Source organism: Delphinapterus leucas, chromosome 1 (assembly GCF_059928025.1).
Source record: "Delphinapterus leucas isolate spDelLeu-1000000601 "Yukka" chromosome 1, BTC_Dleu_Yukka2, whole genome shotgun sequence".
NCBI classification, from domain to species: Eukaryota; Metazoa; Chordata; class Mammalia; order Artiodactyla; family Monodontidae; genus Delphinapterus; species Delphinapterus leucas.
This window is the reverse complement of record NC_143129.1, coordinates 147,245,198-147,266,666: the sequence shown is the minus strand read 5'-3', so window position 1 is coordinate 147,266,666 and position 21,469 is coordinate 147,245,198. Positions and strand designations below refer to the sequence as shown.

General features: G+C 44.2%; 1 protein-coding gene across 1 annotated transcript in view; it reads right to left on the bottom strand.

Moving 5' to 3' along the window:
• RAB3B (RAB3B, member RAS oncogene family) overlaps positions 1–21,196 on the bottom strand; it is a 49,822-nt gene extending 28,626 nt beyond the window's left edge. Inside the window, exon 1 of the mRNA XM_022575676.2 lies at positions 20,810–21,196. Coding sequence (XP_022431384.1) covers positions 20,810–21,037 — 228 coding nt within the window. The 5' untranslated portion in view covers positions 21,038–21,196. The remainder of the gene's footprint in view (positions 1–20,809) is intronic.
• Between the last annotated feature and the right edge of the window lie 273 nt (positions 21,197–21,469).

Sequence of the window (21,469 nt, the reverse complement as noted above, 5' to 3'; positions counted from 1 at the left end):
GGAAAGAAACCAACCACAATGTCAGTAATATTTCCTTCTTTATGCTTGGATATAATTTCAAAGTATTTTTTAATGAGCATATGTTACCTTTATAATTAAGAAAAACTAAACCCATAATGATTAATAGCAGTTGCTATTATTATTAATAGTCCAAGGAGAAGGAAATATGGGAAAAATATGGAAGATAAATCATGAGTTGATCATCATTGTAGATGAATGATGGTGTTCAAGTACTAGTTAGTCTCCCTACTTGAGTGTATGTGTGAAATTTTCCATTATAAACAGCTAAAAAGAAAAGAAAACTAGTAAAGCCTAAAACAGCATGGCATCTGGGGAGAGTACAAGCAGTTCCATTTTCACCTGAGTGTAAATACAATATTATATGGATTTTACGATGCCCATTTCTTTGCACGTTTTAGCATTTCTGAAATAAGGATATATCTTATTGATAGCATTTTCAATTTCTGAAACACAGTAATTAAAATAGGAAGTGAGGTTGGAGCTATATCATGGAGGTATCGAATGCCAGGCCAGGCACTTGGACGTTGTCTGGAAGGGAATAGGGAACCACTGAGGGATTTAGTGGCACCCAACATAGGGTCTATTGCCTAGAGGACATTCAGTAAGTGTGTGCTAAATGGTGAGGCTTTTAAGGATGGGGACACTGCTGCTTATGTCAAGGGCCAGGAGACACCGACCTCTATGAGGGAGGTATTTGAGGCCTTGCTCTCCCCTCTTTGTCGTCTCAGGAGTCCCATCTCTCTCCAGCTCTGCAGGGCAAAACCATCAGGTTGTCTGATAAAGCCTTTCCGTCTCCAAACCCCCACATTACTTCCATTTTCCTGATAGTAAGAAATAATTCCTAAGAATCTGAGCCAGCACCAGAGCTAAATAAATGTGAATTTATTTATTTTAAATGTGAATCCACAGGCCTGGGTTCCATGGCACCTTCTGACACAACATCATAAGTCCAAAACCTTGGATGGAAGCCTGGCCCAGAGACCCTCTTATGAACTCATTTCCGAACAGAGACATATGGAGTTGACATATACAGGGTAAGGAAGAGATTAGAATGAACTCCCTAGGACTTCTGGGACTTAACTAGAAAGACAGTCCAGGATCTCCATCCTGCCCTGGGCTGTGTTTTCCCTTTGGTCTCATAGCTGCTTTCTTTTGGGAGTTGGCCCAAGTCAACATAGCAGACAAGTCCCCTGAGGAACATTTGCATACAGGTGCCAGAGTGTTCTAAAAATAGGATAAACACTCAGCTCCACAAAGCAAATGCCTTGAAATTTATTTACAAGGGAGGGGAGACAATCATCTGAAGAGGGAGGGGGAACCTGTCAGAGGCAGGCTGATGATAGTAAGGGGGCCACATGGTGCAGGCCAGGAGTCAGGAGGCCTGGGTATGATTTAATTCGATCATTAACTTGCTTTGTGGGTTTATGAATACCATCCCCCCACACACTCTGGGCCTTGGGTTCTCCATCTTTAAAACAGGGATATTAGACTAAATGATTTTTAGGGCCCCTTCTAGCTCTAAGGAGTCAGGATAAATAGTAATAATAATAACTGCTAACATGAAATGAGTATTTACCAAGTGTCAAGCACTGTGACAAGTATTTTTTACGCATTCTTCATCAATCCTCACAATCAGCTCTTTGAGGCAGGTAGGATAAAGAACTGAGGCACAAAGAAGTTAAGTACTCACCCAAACTAACAAATGTTGGAGCTGGGAGTTTAAACCCTGTGCTATACTGCCTTCCAGGATGCTAGAATGCTACACTTATTCCTGTTTTTTTAATCCAACAGTTTCACTGCCTTTTTTGCCACCCCTCCCATTTTTTCTCCTCAGGTTCTAACCACCCTGAGCTAATCCCCCAGGTCCCAAACACTGTGCTCCTCAAAGTTTCTTTGCTTTTCTCATGCTGGTCCCTCTGCCTGGATCAGCCTGATCCCCTGCCCTGCTGAACCAGTCACTACTCAGAATTCAGTTCAAATGCTTCCTCCTCAATGAGTCACATTTCCTCCAATACCCACAGGCAGAAGTGATGACTGATTGCCATTTGTTGAGACTAAGAGTATGCCAGTTACTATGCAAATTCTTACAACTTTCGGAGAGAGATTCCATTATTATACCCATTTTACAGGTGAAGTTACTGAGACACAGAGGTTAAATACTTGCCTTAGGTCATACAGCTGGTTAAAGATCTGAACCAGACAATCTGACCTCACAGCCTTCCTAAGCCCTTTTCTACCCCCTCTCTAATGAAATATGAATTGCCAAGGTGTTTGTCTCCTCCACCAGACTATAAGCTCTTCTAGTTTTGTTTTTTGTTTTATAGTATTGACTGAACTGCTGGGAGATCGTTTGGAGCAGCATACTTAGAAAAAAAAATCAGCCTAGAGTCTGACCAAACTGAAAAAAAAAAAAAAGATGAAGTCTCTCATTCTGTCTAATCTTTCTCTGCCATTTAAATCCCTTTGGGAACAAGACCAAAATTATAAAACATATATTATATATATATATATTTTTTAATTCTATACCTTGGCACTATTTCTGTTTCCATCTCAGGGGGTGGGGGAATCACCTCCTCCAAGAAGCCTCTTAAAATCCTCATTCTCATCATCCCCTTAATTTTAGTGTTCTTTAGCACTTACATGTCATTTAATTAAACACAGCAAGCATTAATGAGTGGGTACTGTGAGGGGCAGTGGTAAGAGTATAGATTTGGGGGTTAGGCACATCTGAGTTCAAATTCCAGCTCTGCCACTTCCTGGCACGTGACCTTGAACCAGTTATCTAACTTTCTGAGCCCATTTGTTAGCTGCAAAATGAATATCCTTTTCTTGGTGTTGTTGGGTAGATAAAATGAAATAAGTGTTGTGATAGTGCTTGGGTATCTGTAAAGTTCTGTATAAACATTAGTCATAATCATTTAATTGACAGTTTGCCCTTGATAATCTGCTGTTCTTCCCCTGGTGCCACATCCAGGACAGGCCTCAGATTCCTGGAGAGCTGGAGCTGTAGGAAAGTGCGAAGAGGGAGGAACCCAAGAAAGCAGGGCTGATAACTGCCTGAGCAAACTTCCGTTGGAAGGAAATTAAAGGGCTAATTATGCCTCTGCTGGTAGCTGGCCTTGGGCTCAATCAGTTGACACAGCAACATGACAGTGGGGGAGGATAGTATCCAAAGGGTACGTTTTCTCTCCCAACAAAATGGCACCTCATGGGAGCCTGGACACAATGTCCAACCTTAGAATCACCTCTGATTTTCTCTACTCACTCTTTCTCTTCTCTCTTACTTCCCTTTTCTCTTCCTCCCCAAGTCCTAGTGGAGAAAACTGAAAGTTTCAGCCAGTTTATGGAACTGTGGGTTCAGCCTGCAGCCCTATTAGAACATTCCCTGCAGGAGAGACTGGGATATACTGGAATGGCTCCCGAACTGCACTTAATTGTTGCTTGTGGTTAGGTCTCACTTTTGTTTTTTTGTATTTTTGTTTTCTTTGCGGTACGCAGGCCTCTCACTGTTGTGGCCTCTCCCGTTGCGAAGCAACAGGCTCCGGACGCGCAGGCTCAGCGGCCATGGCTCACGGGCACAGCCGCTCAGCGGCATGTGGGATCTTCCCGGACCGGGGCACGAACCCGTGTCCCCTGCATCGGCAGGCGGACTCTCAGCCACTGAGCCACCAGGGAAGCCCAGGTCTCACTTTTTATATGTGGAAATTGTGTGGTCCAGTGGGAATGTTTGGAGGTGAGTCACAGAAGTTTGGGTTCAAGTCTCACGTAATCCAGCTGTGTGACCTCTAGTAAAGCACAAGCACTTTACCTCTCTGGGCCTCAGCGTCCTCATGTATATAATGAGGACGACAAGATCCTCCTCAGGATCAAAGGAGATCAGATGTACCAGATGGTCTGACTGGACTGGTATCCAGAGGGCTCTGAGAGGAAAGCAGGGAAGAAAGCAGCATGTCCATTCCACAGAGACTAACCTGAAAGAAACCCCAAGCCTCCCAGCCACTGAGGAGTAGAACGGGCTAGAGGAGGTTCCTGGGGAGGTAAAACTTGATCTGAGGCCAAGAGAAGGGTTGGACATGTCAGATGCACGGAGAATGCTGGCCTTAACTTTGAGAGGTATAAAGCTCAGCCTGAGAACTCACTTTTATTTTGCAAACTTCTATTGAATGCTTACTCCTTGCCAGGCCTTGTGCTGTGTGATAGAGCTATAGACATGTATCAGACCTGGCCCTTGCCCTCAGGGAGCCTGCAATCTGAGAGGAAGACAGGTAAGTTCCAGACACAGTACAACTGGTGAGTGTTGGAAGTAAAGGAGGGGCCCTTAATCCAGGCTCGGGGAGAGGTGGGTCAGGAAAGGATTCCCAGAGGAGGTTATACTTGAACTGAGTCTTTAAAGTCAAATGGAAGTTTGCTGGTGAGAAATAGGGAGGAGGGGTAATCTCTAAGGAGAGGGGGAAGGAAGTAGTAAAAAATTGCATCCTAACTCTCACAGCCAAGAAGAGCCTAAGGAGACATGGCAATTAAATGCATTATGGTATCCTGGATAGGATCCTGGAACAGAAAGGGGATATTAGGTAAAAAACTAAGGAAATCTGAATAAATTATGGATGTCAGCTTATAATAAGGTATCGATATTTGTTAATTAGCACAAATGTACCATACTAATATAAGGGGGTAATAATAGGGGAGGGCTTCCCTGGTGGCGCAGTGGTTGAGAGTCCGCCTGCCGATGCAGCGGACGTGGGTTCGTGCCCCGGTCTGGGAAGATCCCACATGCCGCGGAGCAGCTGGGCCCGTGAGCCATGGCCGCTGAGCCTGCGCATCCGGAGCCTGTGCTCCGCAGCAGGAGAGGCCACAACAGCGAGAGGCCCGGGTACCGAAAAAAAAGAAAAAAGAAAAAAATAATAGGGGAAACTGGGTAGGGGGTAAATGGGAACTCTCCTCACAATTGTTTGTAAATTTTCTGCAAATCTAAAACTATTCTAAAAAATAAAGTTTGGGTTTTTTTAAAATGCATCCTGTGTTTGGTTTGGCAGTTTGGAGAACGCATGGGTGGAGTGTGGACTGCCTGAAGGGTGAGTGACTGAAGATGGAACTGGGAAGGCAAGAAAGGGCCTGGAATGCCAGGCAAGGAGTTTACTGGGTATGGATGGGCAGCCCTCCCTGGGTTTTAAGCAGTGGAGTGACAGTGATCGGAGAGCATATGGAGGGAGGAAGATTGCGGGCAGGGAGATCTACTGGGGCTTCTGATATAGTCTAAGGGGGAGAGAACAAGAATCTGAGGTAGGAAAGGAGCAGAGCGCCAGGCTCAGTTTGCTCTGGATAAATGTTTATGGAACAGAACTGAGGAGGGGATGCATTCAAGAGAAATTTGGGGGATAGAATTAATGATTCTTATGAACAACTGGATGAGTAGGACAAGAGCTGAGAAGAATAAAGGAGGAGCCTCAGTTTTAAGCTGGTGGCAGTGGTTGGGGTGCTCAAGAGAGGGAGCATAGACACCTCCTTGGACTTGACCTCCCATCATCTCCCCTCTCCTCCACCTCCACCCCGGGCCTGAGCTCAGAGCCTCTGCGTCATTAACACAGAGTTGACAGTCTTCACAGAGGAATGTGAGAAGCACAGGCGTACAGAGAGGGTAAGAGTTTCCAGCTGTCACCTGGCAACCCAAGGTGTGGGGCAATGGTGCTGGGCCATGGTGTGGGGGAAAGGGGAGTCTGCAGAAGCAAGGAATTATAAATCCTCAGTCGAGTGGCCTCCCCGACTCCTGCCCCTGCCCTTAGCAGCATATCAGGCAGGACCCAAGCAAGCTAGGAGAATCTCTTGCCTTTGAAGGTAACTGGGCATCTTCAGGGGCAGAGCACTGCTTCTCTCTCCATCCCCCACTGAAAATGGGAGTAAAAGGTCCATGGCTCGTATCTAATTTCTCTGCTGATGAACTCTACCCTGTAAATGCCATGGCTTCAGTCTCAAAAACGGCAGTAACCAAGACCAATCACAACAGTACAGCACAATAGGACGTTCAATAGTGGTAGAGTTATCCTGCCCTACCACTCACTGTGCGACTGTGGGCAAATTTATTGAGCACCTAATATGTTACAGGCACCATGCTAGGTCCTTTCCTTATATTGTCTCCTTAATCTTTACGGCACTACTAAGAAGTAGCCATTAATGTTATTCCTATTTTACGGCTGAGGAAACGGAGATTCAGAGACATCATAACTTGTCACACTGCCGGTGCCATGTTTTCATTTTACTTCTACCACAACTAAGGAAGCCCCCACCCCTCCTCCCACTCTGCCAGAACGTACAGCAGCTCCTCACAGAGCACTACATTAAGTGTCAAACCACTTAATGACATACATGGATATCAGTGATGCCCATTAGAATCACCTGTGAAGCTGCAGGGGGTGGAGAGAGAGGAGGGCTGCTAGAAAGGGAGGGGAGCTAGAAAGTTAACAGGAGATAGTTTGCAACAGATAACCCATCCCTTTCTGAGAGTGTTTCCTTGGAGACGCAACTCCAAGTTTCAGCTGCGACACTGACTGTCAACCACCTGTGAGGTCCCTGGGGCATCACAGGGCAATGGGAAGAATGGAGAAGGCAGTTGACTGTAAATAGAACACAAGTTCTGGCAGCAGACAGCCTTAATTTTGAAGTCCCGTTGTTTCATTTACTAATTTTGATAATATCTGGTCAAGTTCCTTAACTTTTGAGTCTTAGTTTTCTCATCAGTTTTGTGCACCATCATTGCAATGACTTAAAAAAGAAAGAAAAAAAAAAGGCATGTAAAATACCTGTACAATATATAGTTGCTGCCCAATAATTATAACTCTTAACATTTTCACCATCTATTGAGTGCTTTCTGAGCACCCAAGTCCTTATGTATGTAAAGATATAACAAGGAGGGTGGGGTACAGGGCATGGGGCATACATGGATTTTGAAGTCAAATATACCTAGATTAAAATCTGGACTCTACCACTTACTATTTGTATGAACTTAAGTAAGTTATCTAACTCCTCTGGACCTCAGTTTACTTATCTGTAAAACAGGGATAATAACAATACCTAGCTCACAAGGTTGTTGTAAGGATGACATGAGTTGCTAAAAGCACTGAGCACAGTGCTGGCCACTAGCCAGTGCCGGCCCCTAGCCAGTGCCACTGTCAGCTCACGCGAACCCTGCAGGAGGTATTATTAGCCCCATTTTACTGGTGAGGGTATTTTACATAAATGGTGGTTGCTGATAATTGCCACAATAATTACAGATGTGTGAAATGGAGAGGGAGGCATTCTGAGTAAGAATGGCAGCTCTGCCAGCCTCTGGGCCTCTAAAAGCAAGGATTAAGAGGAAGCAAGGCCCGGGACTGCCCTGGCAGTCCAGTGGTTAAAACTCTGCACTTCCAATGCAGGGGGTGGCGGTTCGATCCCTGGTTGGAGAACTAATCTCACTTGCTGCGTGGTGCAGCCAAAAAATTTTTTTTTAACTCATAAAAAAAAGAAAAGAGGGGGCTTCCCTGGTGGCGCAGTGGTTGAGAGTCCACCTGCCGATGCAGCGGACGTGGGTTCGTGCCCCGGTCTGGGAAGATCCCACATGCCGCGGAGCGACTGGGCCCGTGAGCCATGGCCGCTGAGCCTGCGTGTCCGGAGCCTGTGCTCTGCAACGGGAGAGGCCACAGCAGTGAGAGGCCCGCGTACTGCAAAAAAAAAAAAAGGAAGCAAGGCCCTTATCCCTCCTCTCACGACCCCACACAACCACTGTCTGCCCTGGTGCCATCTGTCTGCGTTACAATTTGGTTTGTTGCACTTTTTATCCCTCTATTCATGTGAGTCATGGCAAGAAGCCCAAGTCTCCCAGGCCATCCCGAATTACCGGACTCTGATTCCCATACAGCTCTGTACATCATCTTTTCTAATCCTATCTTCTCCTCTCCCCACTGAAACCTTTCCCTGGGCCTTCTGAAACCCATAGTCGGTCATCAGGAAAATCTCATTTTCCTCAACCTCTGGTCTGGGTGTTTTCTTCACCTCCCTGCTGTGACTGAAACCTGGTTCTCCTTGAGGACACGGCTTCTCCCAAAGCCTCCAAATTGATGGTTGCTCCTCTCTCACCACCTTTGAATCTCTGGGCCAGAAAGTGGGATACATGTTATTGCTTTTCACCCCTGCCTGCATATCATTCTCTTTCTCTCCTTCAAAAAACAAAACGGCCTCCAGCTTTGGATCTCACATCATGAGATTATGCCACCCACTCATCCCTCTGCTGACCAGTGAACAGCTCCTGCTTCACTGTTACTCTCTCCATAATTCTTGGTGATTTCATAGCCACAGAGGTGAGCCTTCCTACATCTTGAACTCTCATTCCCTCAAATTCCTCTCCTCCAGTGATGCTGATCTCCACCCCTACCTCAGCCACTCACCCACAATCATGCCCTGCACCTTGTCAGTACCAATAGGAACTTCAACCTCCCACTCTCAGATCGCTAGGATCTTTCTAGCTCATTCTTTCTAGATTACCAGCTGCAAGAGTTTTAAACCTCTATCATCGTTTCACTGCCCTTATATCATCACCTCTTCTCTGCCCAGCTTGAATTCTATGGCCAATTATGACAATGGCTTCCGCACAACCCCCTGACTCTCTTGGCTCTCTATTGCTTTGTCATAGTCATTCAGCAAAACAATACTTTCATTAGAGCCAGCTCGCTGCCTATTCTATGACTGCATCCACAGAGCAAAACATGATTGGAGAAAAACACACAACCATGCTTCAAATTCATAAATTTATATTTACGATCCCTAATTTCAAGTGGAGCCTTAATGCCAATCAGCAATCAAATTTTATTTCCCTAGTCTATTCACTCTCCCACCTTCCTCCTCTCTCCTTGAATCTCTACGCCCCTCCCCTAACCTCTCTCAGCTGAAGACCTTGCTTCCTATTCCTCCAGAAACTTGTATCCAAGAGAACTCCCACCAGCACACGTAGCCCCTAGCTGCACCTGTGGCCCCTCCTTCTGTGCTCTGCCATGTTAATATGGATGCACGGTCTGTGCTCCTAGCAAGGACTCGCGCTCTGCTTGTGATCCCATCTCCTCTCACCAATTCAAGGATATTGTCCCAGAAACTAGCTTCTCTCTCCTATAGTGTCAGTTTTGTGTTGTTTCTTTGTTGGTTGCTTGGTTTGTGAATCTCTATTGTATTGTTCCGCCAACACACAAACACGCAGCTACTTCTCCCATCTTAAAAAACAAAAACCGGGGCTTCCCTGGTGACGCAATGGTTGAGAGTCCGCCTGCCAGTGCAGGAGACACGGGTTCGTGCCCCGGTCCGGGAGGATCCCACGTGCCGCGGAGCCGCTGGGCCTGCACGTCCGGAGCCTGTGCTCCGCGGCGGGAGGGGCCACAACAGTGAGAGGCCCACTTACCGCACACGCACACACAAAAAAACCCCAAAACCTCTTCTGACTCACATCCCCCTTCACCTTCAGCTACCACTCAGTGGTCTCTTTTTCCAAAGAGCAAAAATCCTTGAAAGGGCTATGTACACTTGGTTGTCTCCAGTTTCTCTTCTCCCACTCTTAGCAGGCTTTCACCCCCACTACTCCACCAAAACAGGTCACAACAAGGTTACCCATGAACTCCCTGCTGCTAGATCCAGTGGACAAGTCTCAGTCCTCATATACACTAAGCAGCAGCATTGGACACAGTTATCTCTTCTCCCTCTGGAAAACTCTCTCTCTGTTTGGCTGCAAAGTTCCCACACATTTCCTTTTCAGTTGCTCTTTTTCAGTCTCCTTTGCGATTCTTCCTCATCTTAGCAGCATCTTCGTATTGGAATGTCTCTGGTCTCCGTCCTTAGAATGTTTCTATCTTCACTCCTTCCCTTGTTGATCTTGTTGGCTTCTTTTAAATACCAACTCTATGCTAATGACTTGCTAATTTATATCTCCATCCAGGGCCTCTGCCCTGACCTGCAGATTCATTTATCCAACAGCCTATTCTGTATCTCTACTTGGTTATCTAATAGGCATCTAAAACTTAGCATAACCAAAACTCAGTCCCCAATTGTCTCCCCAAATCCTGCTTTCCCTGAAGTCTTCCATATCTCAGTCAGAGGCATCGTCAGCCTTCCGGTTGCTTAGCCCAAACATTTGGGGTCATCCTTGACTCCTCCCCTTCCTTCTCTCCCACATCCAATTCATCTGCAAATCCTGTTAACAATATTTTCAGTGTATACACACTCTCACTACCACCACAGACCACCTTCACCACCACCACTGCTACTCCCCTACTTCAAGCCACCATCATCCCCAGCCTGGATTATTACAAGTCCTAACTGATCCTGCCGGCTTCTGCCCTTTGTCAGTTTAGAATTTATTCTTGAAATAGACATAAGTCTGCCTCAGAGCAATCCTGTTAAATATTAAAATGTAAGACACTAAAATGTTCTGGAATTAGTAATGATGGTTGCACAATTTTGTGAATACTAAAACTCACTGAACTGTATACTTTAAAAGGGTGAATTTTATGATATATGAATTATATCTCAATTTCTAAAATGTTATTAAGTGCAACATGGATTGGATCCCAAAACAGTAAAAGAACATTAGTTGAAAAACTAGTTAAATTCAGATAAAGTCTATAGCTTAGTTAATAAAACTGTACCAATTTTAATTTCTTACTTTTGACAAATGCACCATGGTTATATAAGATGTTAATCTTAGGGAAATTGGGTGAAGGATATATGGGAACTCTCTGTACTATCACTGAAAATTTTCTATAAATCTAAAATTATCAAAGAATAAAGTTTATTTTAAAAAATATTTGTCAGATCATGTAATTCCACTGCTCATGAGATTCCTTCCATCTCATCCTGAGTAAAACCCAAAGCCTTCAAAGATTTTTTTGAGGAAATTCCGTACTGTTTTCCATAGTGGCTGCACCATTTTACATTCCCACCAACAGTGTACAAGGGCTCCAATTTCTCCAGTCTTTGTCAACACTTATTATCTTTTTAATTTTATAATAGCCACCCTAACAGTTATGAGGAAATATCTCCTGGTTTTGATTTGCATTTCCTTAATGATTAGTGATGCTGAGCATTTTTCATATACTTGCTGGCCTTTTTGTATGTTTCTTTGGAGAAATGTCTATTCAAGTCCTTTGATAGACCTACCATACGATCCAGCAATTCTACTTCTGGGCATGTACCCATAAGAATTGAAATAAGAACCTCAAAGAGATATATGCAATCCCATGTTCGTTGCAGCATTATTCACAATAGCTGAGATATGGAAACAACCCAAATGTCCATTGATAGATGAATGGATAAAGAAAATGTGGTATAAACATACAATGGAATATTATTCAGCCTTAAAAAAGGAAATTCTGCCATTTGTAACAACATGGATGAACCTGGAAGACATTAACCTAAGTGAAATAAGCCAATCACAGAAGGACAAATACTGCATGATTCTATTTATATGAGATATCTAAAATAGTCAAATAAAAGCAGAAAATAGAACAGTGGTTTCCAGGGACTGAGGGGCGGGGAAATGAGGAGATGATTGATTGGTATAAAGTTTCAGTTACACAAGATGCAAGTTCGGACTTCCCTGGTGGTGCAGTGGTTAAGAATTTGCCTGCCAATGCAGGTCTGGGAAGATCCCACATGCCACAGAGCAACTAAGCTCATGGGCCACAACTACTGAGCCTGCACTCTAGAGCCCGCGAGCCACAACTACTGAAGCCCACGCACCTAGAGCCCGTGCTCCGCAACAAAAGAAGCCACTGCAATGAGAAGCCTGCATACCACAACTAGAGAAAGCCTGTGTGCAGCAATGAAGACCCAATGCAGCCAAAAATAAAATAAATTTTTTAAAAAAAAGATGCAATTCTAGAGATCTGCTGTACAACATAATGCTTATAGTTAAAAAAAACTGTACTGTGCACTTAAAAATTTGTTAAGAGGGTAAACCTCACATTAACAGTTCTTACTGCTAAAAAAAAAAAAAAGGAGGTGAGGGGACACAAGGAAACTTTTGGAGTTGATAAATAAGTCTATTATCTTGATTGTGGTGATGGTTACACAGGTATATGCATGTGTCCAAACCCATCAAATTATATACATTAAATATGTATAGTTTTTTATATATCAATTATACTTTTTGGGTTACAAAAACCAAAAGTCTTTACAAAGGCCTCCAAGGCCCTACACAGTCTGGCCCTCCCACTAACTCCAGCCTCATCTCTGACCACTCTCCTGCTCCAGCCCCACCGGGCTCCTACTATCCCTGGAATGTCCCAGGCATACCCCTGCCTCAGGGCTTCTGCACTTGCCTTTCCTTCTGCCTGGAATCCTCTTCCTCCAAATATCCCACACCTCCTTCAGGATTTTATTGAAAAGTGTCCTGCTCAGTGAAGTTCACCATGACCACCTTGATTAAATTTATAAACAGCCCTCCTATCCTATCCTATCCTATCCTGCTATATTTTCCTCCAGAGTGCTTATCATCACAGAACATACTGTGTATTTACTTTTTTATTGCCAGTCTCCCCCTTAAATCTAGGGGAATGTGGGATAGGGGATTCCATTTGTTACTTTCACTGCTGTGTCTGTAGCACCTAGAACAATGCTTGGTGCACACAATGTAAATATTGCTGAATGAATGAGTACATAAACGAACAAATGCATAGAAGTTTGTTGTGGCTGGAATGGCTACTGCACACGGGATGTGGAGCAGAGGCAGGAGCTGTGGCTGGGAGATAAGGGAGGAGTCCAGTCATCTCACAGAAAGACCATCGTACAAAGCACATGGCAACTCACCCTATCCCCTAAAGTCTGCCCCTATCTCAGCCTATGTTGACCCCTCCCTTGGTTGGAACGTCTCTATTATACCCTCCTCTCTTGCCTTACCCTGCAATGCCCCCCACCTTCCTCCCAGAGGCCTTTCTTACCCACTCTACCCAATACTGAACTCTTTCTTCTTGGCATTCTACTGCATTCACTCAGCACCACACATCTGAGCTCTTTATGGTTTTCTGAATCGTTGTCTATCCCCAGCTAAGCAGCATGTGCCATCAGGGCAGGGCTCTGCCAAAGGGATCAGCCATCAACCACTGCAGACTCAGCTCAAGACTCAGAGAAAGAATTCGGGTGGATGTTCCTCAGCTCCTAAAAAGGATGCAGAGTCTAGCTCAGATCACATTCAGACTTCCAGTTGCCACAAATCAACCCTTGAGAGTAACAGAGTTATTAAGAATAAAAGCTACCAATTAAGGATCATTTACTATGTACCAGGCACTAGGCTAAGGATTATCTTGTATTATTCTCTCAACAACACCATGTGGTTATTACTAAAATTATCTTTATTTTAGAAAGAAGAAAGTGAAGTACAGGGAAATAATGGGACTTGAACAAGGTGATAGTGGCAGAAGTGGGTTTGGAGCACAGGATTGGTTCTCTCCAAAGGCTGCGCTCCTGACAATGTGCTGCATTGCTTCTTGAACATACAAATAATTGCAGGGATGTCAGCACACTGCCGCTGAGTCAAAAACAGATCAGCCTGGACCACAGAGCTGGATGAATGAGACGGAGAGCCTCTGAGGATGTTATTACATGCTAGAGCCAACTTTCATTACCATAAAGCCACCTCCTCCATGGAGGCCTTCCTGATGCTCTCAGGCTTAGAGGGAGCATTCCCTCTCTGAACTCCTCAAAACTTTCTGTACCTCTCTCAAGGCATCATTCATATCTGTAGCATCGTCGTTATTTGTGTACATGCTATATCTCTCTTACTACGTGAGCACCCCCTTAGAGGTAGGGATGTTGTCTCACCAATCCCTGCAGAGCCTACCACAGTCAGGCACAAAACGGGTCCTTGAAAGCAACTGTGATTTTGCGCCTGTCTTTTGTTTTGCTTGTAAAGATCTTCCCCAACATTAACCTGAAATACTCTTACTCATTTGCCAACACCCAGTTCAAAGGCCCCCTCTTTTGCGAAGCGGAAAATAACTTTTCTAGGTAGAGGTAGCAGCTCCTTTCCCTGTGTTCCCACAGCACTTTCTTCATCCCTTTATATCACTTATGTTGTATTGTAGCTGTTTATTTGCCCTATGATGACAGTGCCTGGCACCTAATAGGCATGTGACACATGTTTATTGAATGAATGAATGTACAAATTTCTTTTTCCCCCACACCAGTTTGGGTGGAGGGAAGGCAGTGGTGGCCCCAAAGTGTGGAGGCCCCTTGAATAGCCAATCAGGATTGCTGGTTAATTCATTTGCAAATTACAAAGGCGGACTATGCCTGCAATTCTGATTTGACCTCCCATAGTCTTTGTTGTGATTTTAAAAATCAGATTAAACCTCCCCAGCAGCTGGTTCCTACCGGCTTCGGGAAGATGAAAGTGTCAATGTGTCTCTGCAGCCACACCAGGGAACTTGCTGCCTAGAAAAATCAATTCTGAATATTGTAAGAGCTAAGTACAGGATGTTGTACTCAGCAAGTATTTCCATATTCCTGGAGCCACAGGGACCTCCCGCAGCCCTCATGTTCCTGTTCAGCCTCTGGCCTTTTCTGTGCTGCCCATCAGTCTCTCTGGGTCCCCATTATGTTCTGGTGGCCAGATTTCAACTTCCTGAAGGTGGCATAAGGAGTTTTGGAATGAGCCCTTAGTAAGTCCTATCTCTCTCTGGACCTCAGCCTCCTCATGTCTAAAATGAGACTGAGATGTGGTAAGCTCTAAGTTCACAGGCTTGTTGGCACCTAAGAAGATGACAGGCATTCTCAGCAGATAGTCTTAGCCTAAGACACAGACAGCACCTGTTTCAGGGAGTTAGCAGAGGGGGCTATCATTAGAGAAGAGGGAACCTGAGTTAGAGCCTTGAAAAATGGGGAGAATTTATATTAGATCATTTCCATGTTATTAATGGATGCTGTGGTAGTCAGAATAATGGTCCTCCAAAGATATCCATGTCTTAATCCCCAGAACCCTCTGAATATGTTACCTTGCATGGCAAAAGGGACTTTGCAAATGTGATTAAATTAAGGTTTTGAGATGGGAAGATTATCCTGGATCACTCAGAAGAGACCAAGGTAATCATGTGGGTACTTATCAGAGAAAGGCAGGAAGGTCGGAGAGAGAGAGAATTCGACAGAATTTATACCGCTGGCTTTGAAGATGGAGGAAGGGGCCCTGAGCAAAGGCATGCAGGCAGCCTCTAGCAGCTGGAATAAGGCAAGTTAATGGATTCTCCCCTTGCCCCCAGAAGGAACACAAATCTGCCAACACCTTGATTTTTAACCCAGTGACATCCGTTTTGAACTTCTGACCTCCAGATCTATAAGATAATAAATGCATGCTGTTTTAAGCCACTAAATTTATGGTAATGTGTCAGAGAGGCAATAGGAAACAAATGCAGATGCCCATTAAACAGTTGACCAATCATGTATAAGAATCCATTATTATATATTCTTAAATATACAAGGGAAAAGTCAATCTCTCTTGATGTCCCAGTTTGCTTCCCTTAACAGAACAAGAGAATTATGTTACTCATTTTACTTCACTTTTGGAGCTCAGAGGTAAATTCATTCTCACCAGTTCCTGGAGAGCAGAGAATGTGTCATATTCATATTAACTTCTCTAGCCCCATTGTCTGGCATAGTAAATATTTGTTAAATGACTGCTCAAGAGCCACAATCCTCCTTAGTCTCGGTTTCTGGTATGGTCTTTCCCCACATTCCTAAGCTCCATTACATGTTATTATACTCTTATATTGTTGGTCCTAAGATATAGGTCCTTGACATTCCCAGATTTGATATTCACGTTTTAATATTTATAAGTGATTCCAAAGCCATGTGGCAACCTAAATGTCATCGAGGCAGCTATGTGGGTGGTTGGCTAGTGAGTGAAAGAAACTAGCTGACTACCAACAGCCTATCTCACCCTAGTCTTATTGTTCTCAGCTCCTGGTTATGTAGGGAGTCACTCTCAACACTATGGAATTTAGGATTTCCACGAAACCCCCTAAGACTCCTCCTATTTTTCCCAGATTTCATCATTCTACCCAACCTCTCTTTGGAGCAAATGCTTACTTCTATTTCTTTAATTATAAAAAGAGCTGTTGGAGGAGGGACCCTCCTTTCCCCCTCCAGGAAGAAGACTGTCCATGGAGATCGAGGCTTCTACTGTAGACCTAGGTGGAATGTTTCAAGCCTTAAGCGTTAGTAAGTCTGGGCCACCTGGACTTTGACCCTGGGTGCATGTTGTAGGAGCTAGTGGCAGCTAGCCACTCATGTCGGCCTGTGATTGGGTCTGTATGTCTATCTGACTTCAGAGTGAAGTATTAGCCAGCTCCAATTCCCTGAAGACTTGGGCCATGTGCTTCATCCTAGTTTTATCACTAAGAAGGCTGTCGCATTACTCCCCATCTCTCTGACTCTTGTATCTATCTCTCAATTGGTTCCATACTTAAGGGGTGAAGACAAGGAGTATCATTTCTTGATCTCCCTAGAACTTTAATAAAAACTACTATTTGTTTAGTGTTTACTCCATGCCAAAGACTACGCTGGTGCTTTATACACATTATCTTTTCAAAATCATCACCAAAGGGAATTCCCTGGCAGTCCAATGGTTAGGACTCCACGCTTTCACTGCCATGGACCTGGGTTCAATCCCTGGTCAGACACGGAGATTCCGCAAGCCTCACGGTGTGGCCAAAAAAAAAAAAAAATCATCACCAACACAACAAAACAAGTAGAATAATGGAGGTACATGCGAGCACCATAGTGACTGAGGGTCTCAGAAGAGGGAGTTGCAGAGAAAGAAAGAGGATGGAGAAGAGCAATACCAGGACAAGCCCAGGAGTGAGGACAGTGGCCTTTAAATCCTTCACAAAACACAGAGTTCTCAAACTCTCGACAGAAAAATGTTAGACCAGCCAGTCCATTCCCCAGTCCCTATACAAGTAACCCCGGACACATGAGACACTTTAAAGAAAAGTCTTCTTGACAAGAAGGTCACCAAAAAAAGCCTCACTGGTGGGAGCAAGAAGGAGGACATTCTGTCCTTCCACAGTGGAGGCCCCTGCCACCACGTCCCCTGACAGAGACCAGGCCTGGAGTGAGCTGGTGTGGTGAAGGTCATCAGCCTTTTAAATTGTGAATAGAATTGAGCCTGACCCCAGCTGCATGCGGGGTATGAGACTTAAGTCACAGTTCAGTGATTCCTGAGTTCTGTGACTCAGTGCTTGAGTTTGAAACAAGTCTATTTTTTTTCCTTCACGGCCCTTACCACAGATGAAATTAGATATTTTTCACCCATGTACTTAGTATCTATATTTCCTGCTACAGCGTTAACTCCAGGAGAGCAGGAAGGGTGTTTCCCCACTGCTAGCATAATGCCTGGCACAGAGGGACTACCAGATGAATGTCTATTGAATGAATAAAAGAATGAAGTTTACTGTTTGGCTCTGCACAAGTAACTTGACATCTCTGGGCTCAACCACCCATTCTTTAAGGAGATGACTACCTCCCTGGGTCAGAGGGAAGGTGGGAAGACACAAAGAATGATTTAAAGCATGTACAGGAAGAATTCACATGGTTGACAATATCCACAGTCCTTCTGATCTACTCAAAACTTCATAGTTGTCCTTGGGCTTTCCTTTCCATATCCTCCCTTGAACTTCACAACATCCCATGAGGCAAGAAGAACAAGGATTATTTTCTCCTTCTGATAGTTGGGGAAATAGTTCCAAATAGGTCCATGGAGGGGAGGGGTTATTCCAGATCACACAATGACTGAACTTCAGGGAGAGCCAGGACTGGAATGCAGGACTCCACAGTGGTGGGTCAGCTCAGTCATCCCACAGACCCCCGGATCCTTCCCTTGGCCAGCACCAGACCCAATATCCCCTGCAATGGGCCCCACATGGAGGTAGTGGAAGGCCCTCTCCCACTCTTTTCTTCCCACGTGTCTCCAGGAGTTGCTTGGCAACAAGCACCCAAGCAGTAAGTGGCCTCTAGTCAAGTGTGTTGCTGTGGCGTTACCAATTCTCCCTCCCTCCACACCTGTGCATGCTCTCACTCTCTATTAATGAGATTTGTCCCCTACCCTCACCTCCCCACTAAGATTCTCTTCTCTATTCCACAATAATTAACCTCTCTGGACACAGAGGAGACTCTCAGGGACCTATATGGCAAGGGACCCAGAGAACAAGGCACTACCAATACCATCATGATCCCCCAGAGATGACAGAAACTCCTTTTGTGAATGGTCCTGCTCAGTGATGCTCATAACCTCTTCTTCCCTCTCCAGCTTCCACCCTGACAATGACTTTTTTGAAATCTCCTGGGAGAGATAAAATGAGCTTGAAAAATTTATATGAACACTTCATACAGTGCTAGTGGATGCTGTTCCAGCACTTCTGGAATCACAGGTGGGAAACCTTGTGAGGGAACCCAGTTACCATTTGCATGAAGATCAGGAGGAGAGAAAGGACAGAACCTAACATTTATTGTATTCCTACTACGTGCCAGGCACAATACTATGTTATCATGTAGCCCCTCCCTCAACAAACCTGTGAGACCTTTACAGTTGAGAATATTATCTATTCATAGAAGTAAAGTGACTTACCAAAGCTCACACAACTTTAAAAAATCACAGAACTCTCAGAGAAGTAAATATGTATAAATAGATGTGTATAAGAAGATACGTGTTCCTCCCTCTCCCTATACAATTAATTAATCATCAAATTCTGTAAATTATAATCTTAATTCTCTCTCCTCATTTCCATCACTTATGTCATTTTATCACTTTCTCAGTGTTATGTACCGAATGTTTGTATCCTCCCAAAATTCATGTGTTGATGCCCTACCCCCCAGTGTGGTTATATTTGGAAATGGGGACTTGAAGGAAGTAACTGAGGTTAATTGAGGTCATATGGGTGGGGCCCTGATCTGATAGGATTAGTGCTCTTGGAAGAAGAGACTCCAGAGAGCTTGCTCACTCCTCTCCAGTGTGAGCACCAAGGAAAGGAAGTGTGAGCACACAGCAAGAAGCCAGCCATATGCAACCCAATGGGAGAGCTCTCACCAGACATCAACACCAGCTGGCACCTTGATCTTGGACTTCCAGTCTCCAAAAGTGTGAGAAAATTAATGTCTGTTGTTTAAGCCAACTAGTCTGTGCTATTTTATTATGGTAGCCTGAGCAGACTAATACATTTAGTAACTTACCCAAACCACTAGTTTCTTTGCCTCATATCCATCTACTCTCCCAAACTGAAGCCAGAAATCTTTCTAAAATGAAAATCTGACTTTGTTAAAACCCTTCTATGCTCCCCAATGCCCGTGGTAGTAGTCTCCAAATTCATACCCCTGTAAGAAAAATGTAGGCACAGCATTCACAGTATTTGCATATTTACTTAGATTACATATACATATATATTATACCTACTTCTGTACACAAATGATATTAAAATACATTAAAATAACAAATAATATTTAAATGTTTACATTTAAATGAGTTGGAATCCCATTTTGTAGCTGCGCGGTCAACCTAAGGCAAATTAATTACTCTCTGAATATCTGTCCCATGGGGTTGATTGTGAGATAGTATTAACACATGGAAATAATTTGTAAAAAGAAAAGTACTGTATACAGACTATACTAATAACATATATGTACAATGTATTAATGTTGAGTGGACTGATAATAAATATATTTTGAATACTTTAAATCACAAATTTCTAAAATTTCTAATCCCAGTGCTAATTAAGTATAGAAAAGTATATGATGTACATGTTGCTATATCATCTCAAATACATATAAATTTTATTAGTACCACTGGTAAATACCAATAATAGTAGCTGTGGTGACCAATTTCCAAGGTAGTCTCCAATGATTCCCACCTCCCAGGATTCATACCCTTGTGTAGTTTCCTCCTACATTGAATCAGTGACCCATAGAATACTCTAATAAGAGACACTGCCACTTCCTGTTTGGTTTCTTGGATCTCTCCCCCTAGGAGATGTCATGAAGACACTCTGTGGAGTGAAGCAGATCTGTGGAAAGATCCACGTGGAAAGGAATGAAGGCCTCCTGCTAAAGCCAGTGCCAGACATGTGAGTAAGCCACCTTGGAAGGTAATCCTCCAGGCCCACTCAAGCCTTTGGATGCCTGTAACCTAAGCCAACATTTGGCAGCAACCTCATAAGAGACCACAAGCCAGAAACCAAGCCACTCCCAAATATTTGATCCACAGCAACTTTGTGATAATGAATTATTATTGTTGTTTTAAGCCATCAAGGTTTGAAGTGATTACAGAGTGATAGATTATGGATACAGTAGCTAACATTTATTGTGCATTTATTATGTTCCGGGAACTATGCTAAGCACCCAACAGCCCTATGACGTAGATGCTATTATAATCCCCAAAGAGGAAAGCGTGGCCCAGAGAGGTTAAGTAATTTAGTCAAGGTTCCATGACTAGTTACTGGCAGAACTGAAATCTAAATCCAGGTCTATAACTCCAAAGCCCAGATTCTTGGTTACTCATCCATATAAGCCAGGATAAAACCTTTTGGACAGTTAAGCAGCAGAAACACCTGAGTTCCCAAAGGAGAGCAAAACTGTATAAAACCAACAAGGGATAGGCCAGGGGCCAGATACACAATAGCACTGGTGCCTAATGTCATAAAACTCAGAAGTTCTAAACTGGCCTCACCACCCAGCCTTTGTACGAGCAAACGAGTCAGCTCTTGGGACACTTCTACCCAAGATGCCCAGGACTCACCCAAATCTGCAGCTTCACTCGCTTCTCGTGGCAGTAGACTGTCTTCACCTTAAAGTCAATACCCACGGTGCTGACGAAGGCTGGGGTGAAGGTGTCGTCAGCATAGCGGAAGAGGAAGGATGTTTTGCCAACACTGCTGTTGCCAATGATGAGCAGTTTGAACATGTAGTCAAAATTCTGGTCAGAAGCATCTTTGACTCCGGCTTTACCATCAGTCACTGAAGCCATCTGCAGGAGAGACCTGTGGTCACTCAGGAACACACCTCCAGTGTCACCCTGGATCACCTAACTTTTAATGGTCACACCGCCCTGCATACACTCACTCCACGTCCCAGCATCACTGAGGAAATACACACTACTCAGAGTCACCCCCTCACTGCACCTGTCCCAAATGTTGTCTCAGGATTGGGGTGGAGCCCAGCTCCTCCCATTCATTCCTTCAGCAAATATTTACTGAACACATTGTTCTGGGTCAAGCCCTGTGCTGGGCACAAGGAATACAAGTATGAATCAGACATGGTGTCTGACCTCTGAGTGGCCACAGATTAGAGTAAAAAACTCATAAACACAGAGTAACAAAGCAGTGGATAAGTGATAAGACAGAGGGAAGCCTTGGCTGAGGAAGCCCATAAGAAGTATCTAACCCAACCTGGAGGCATG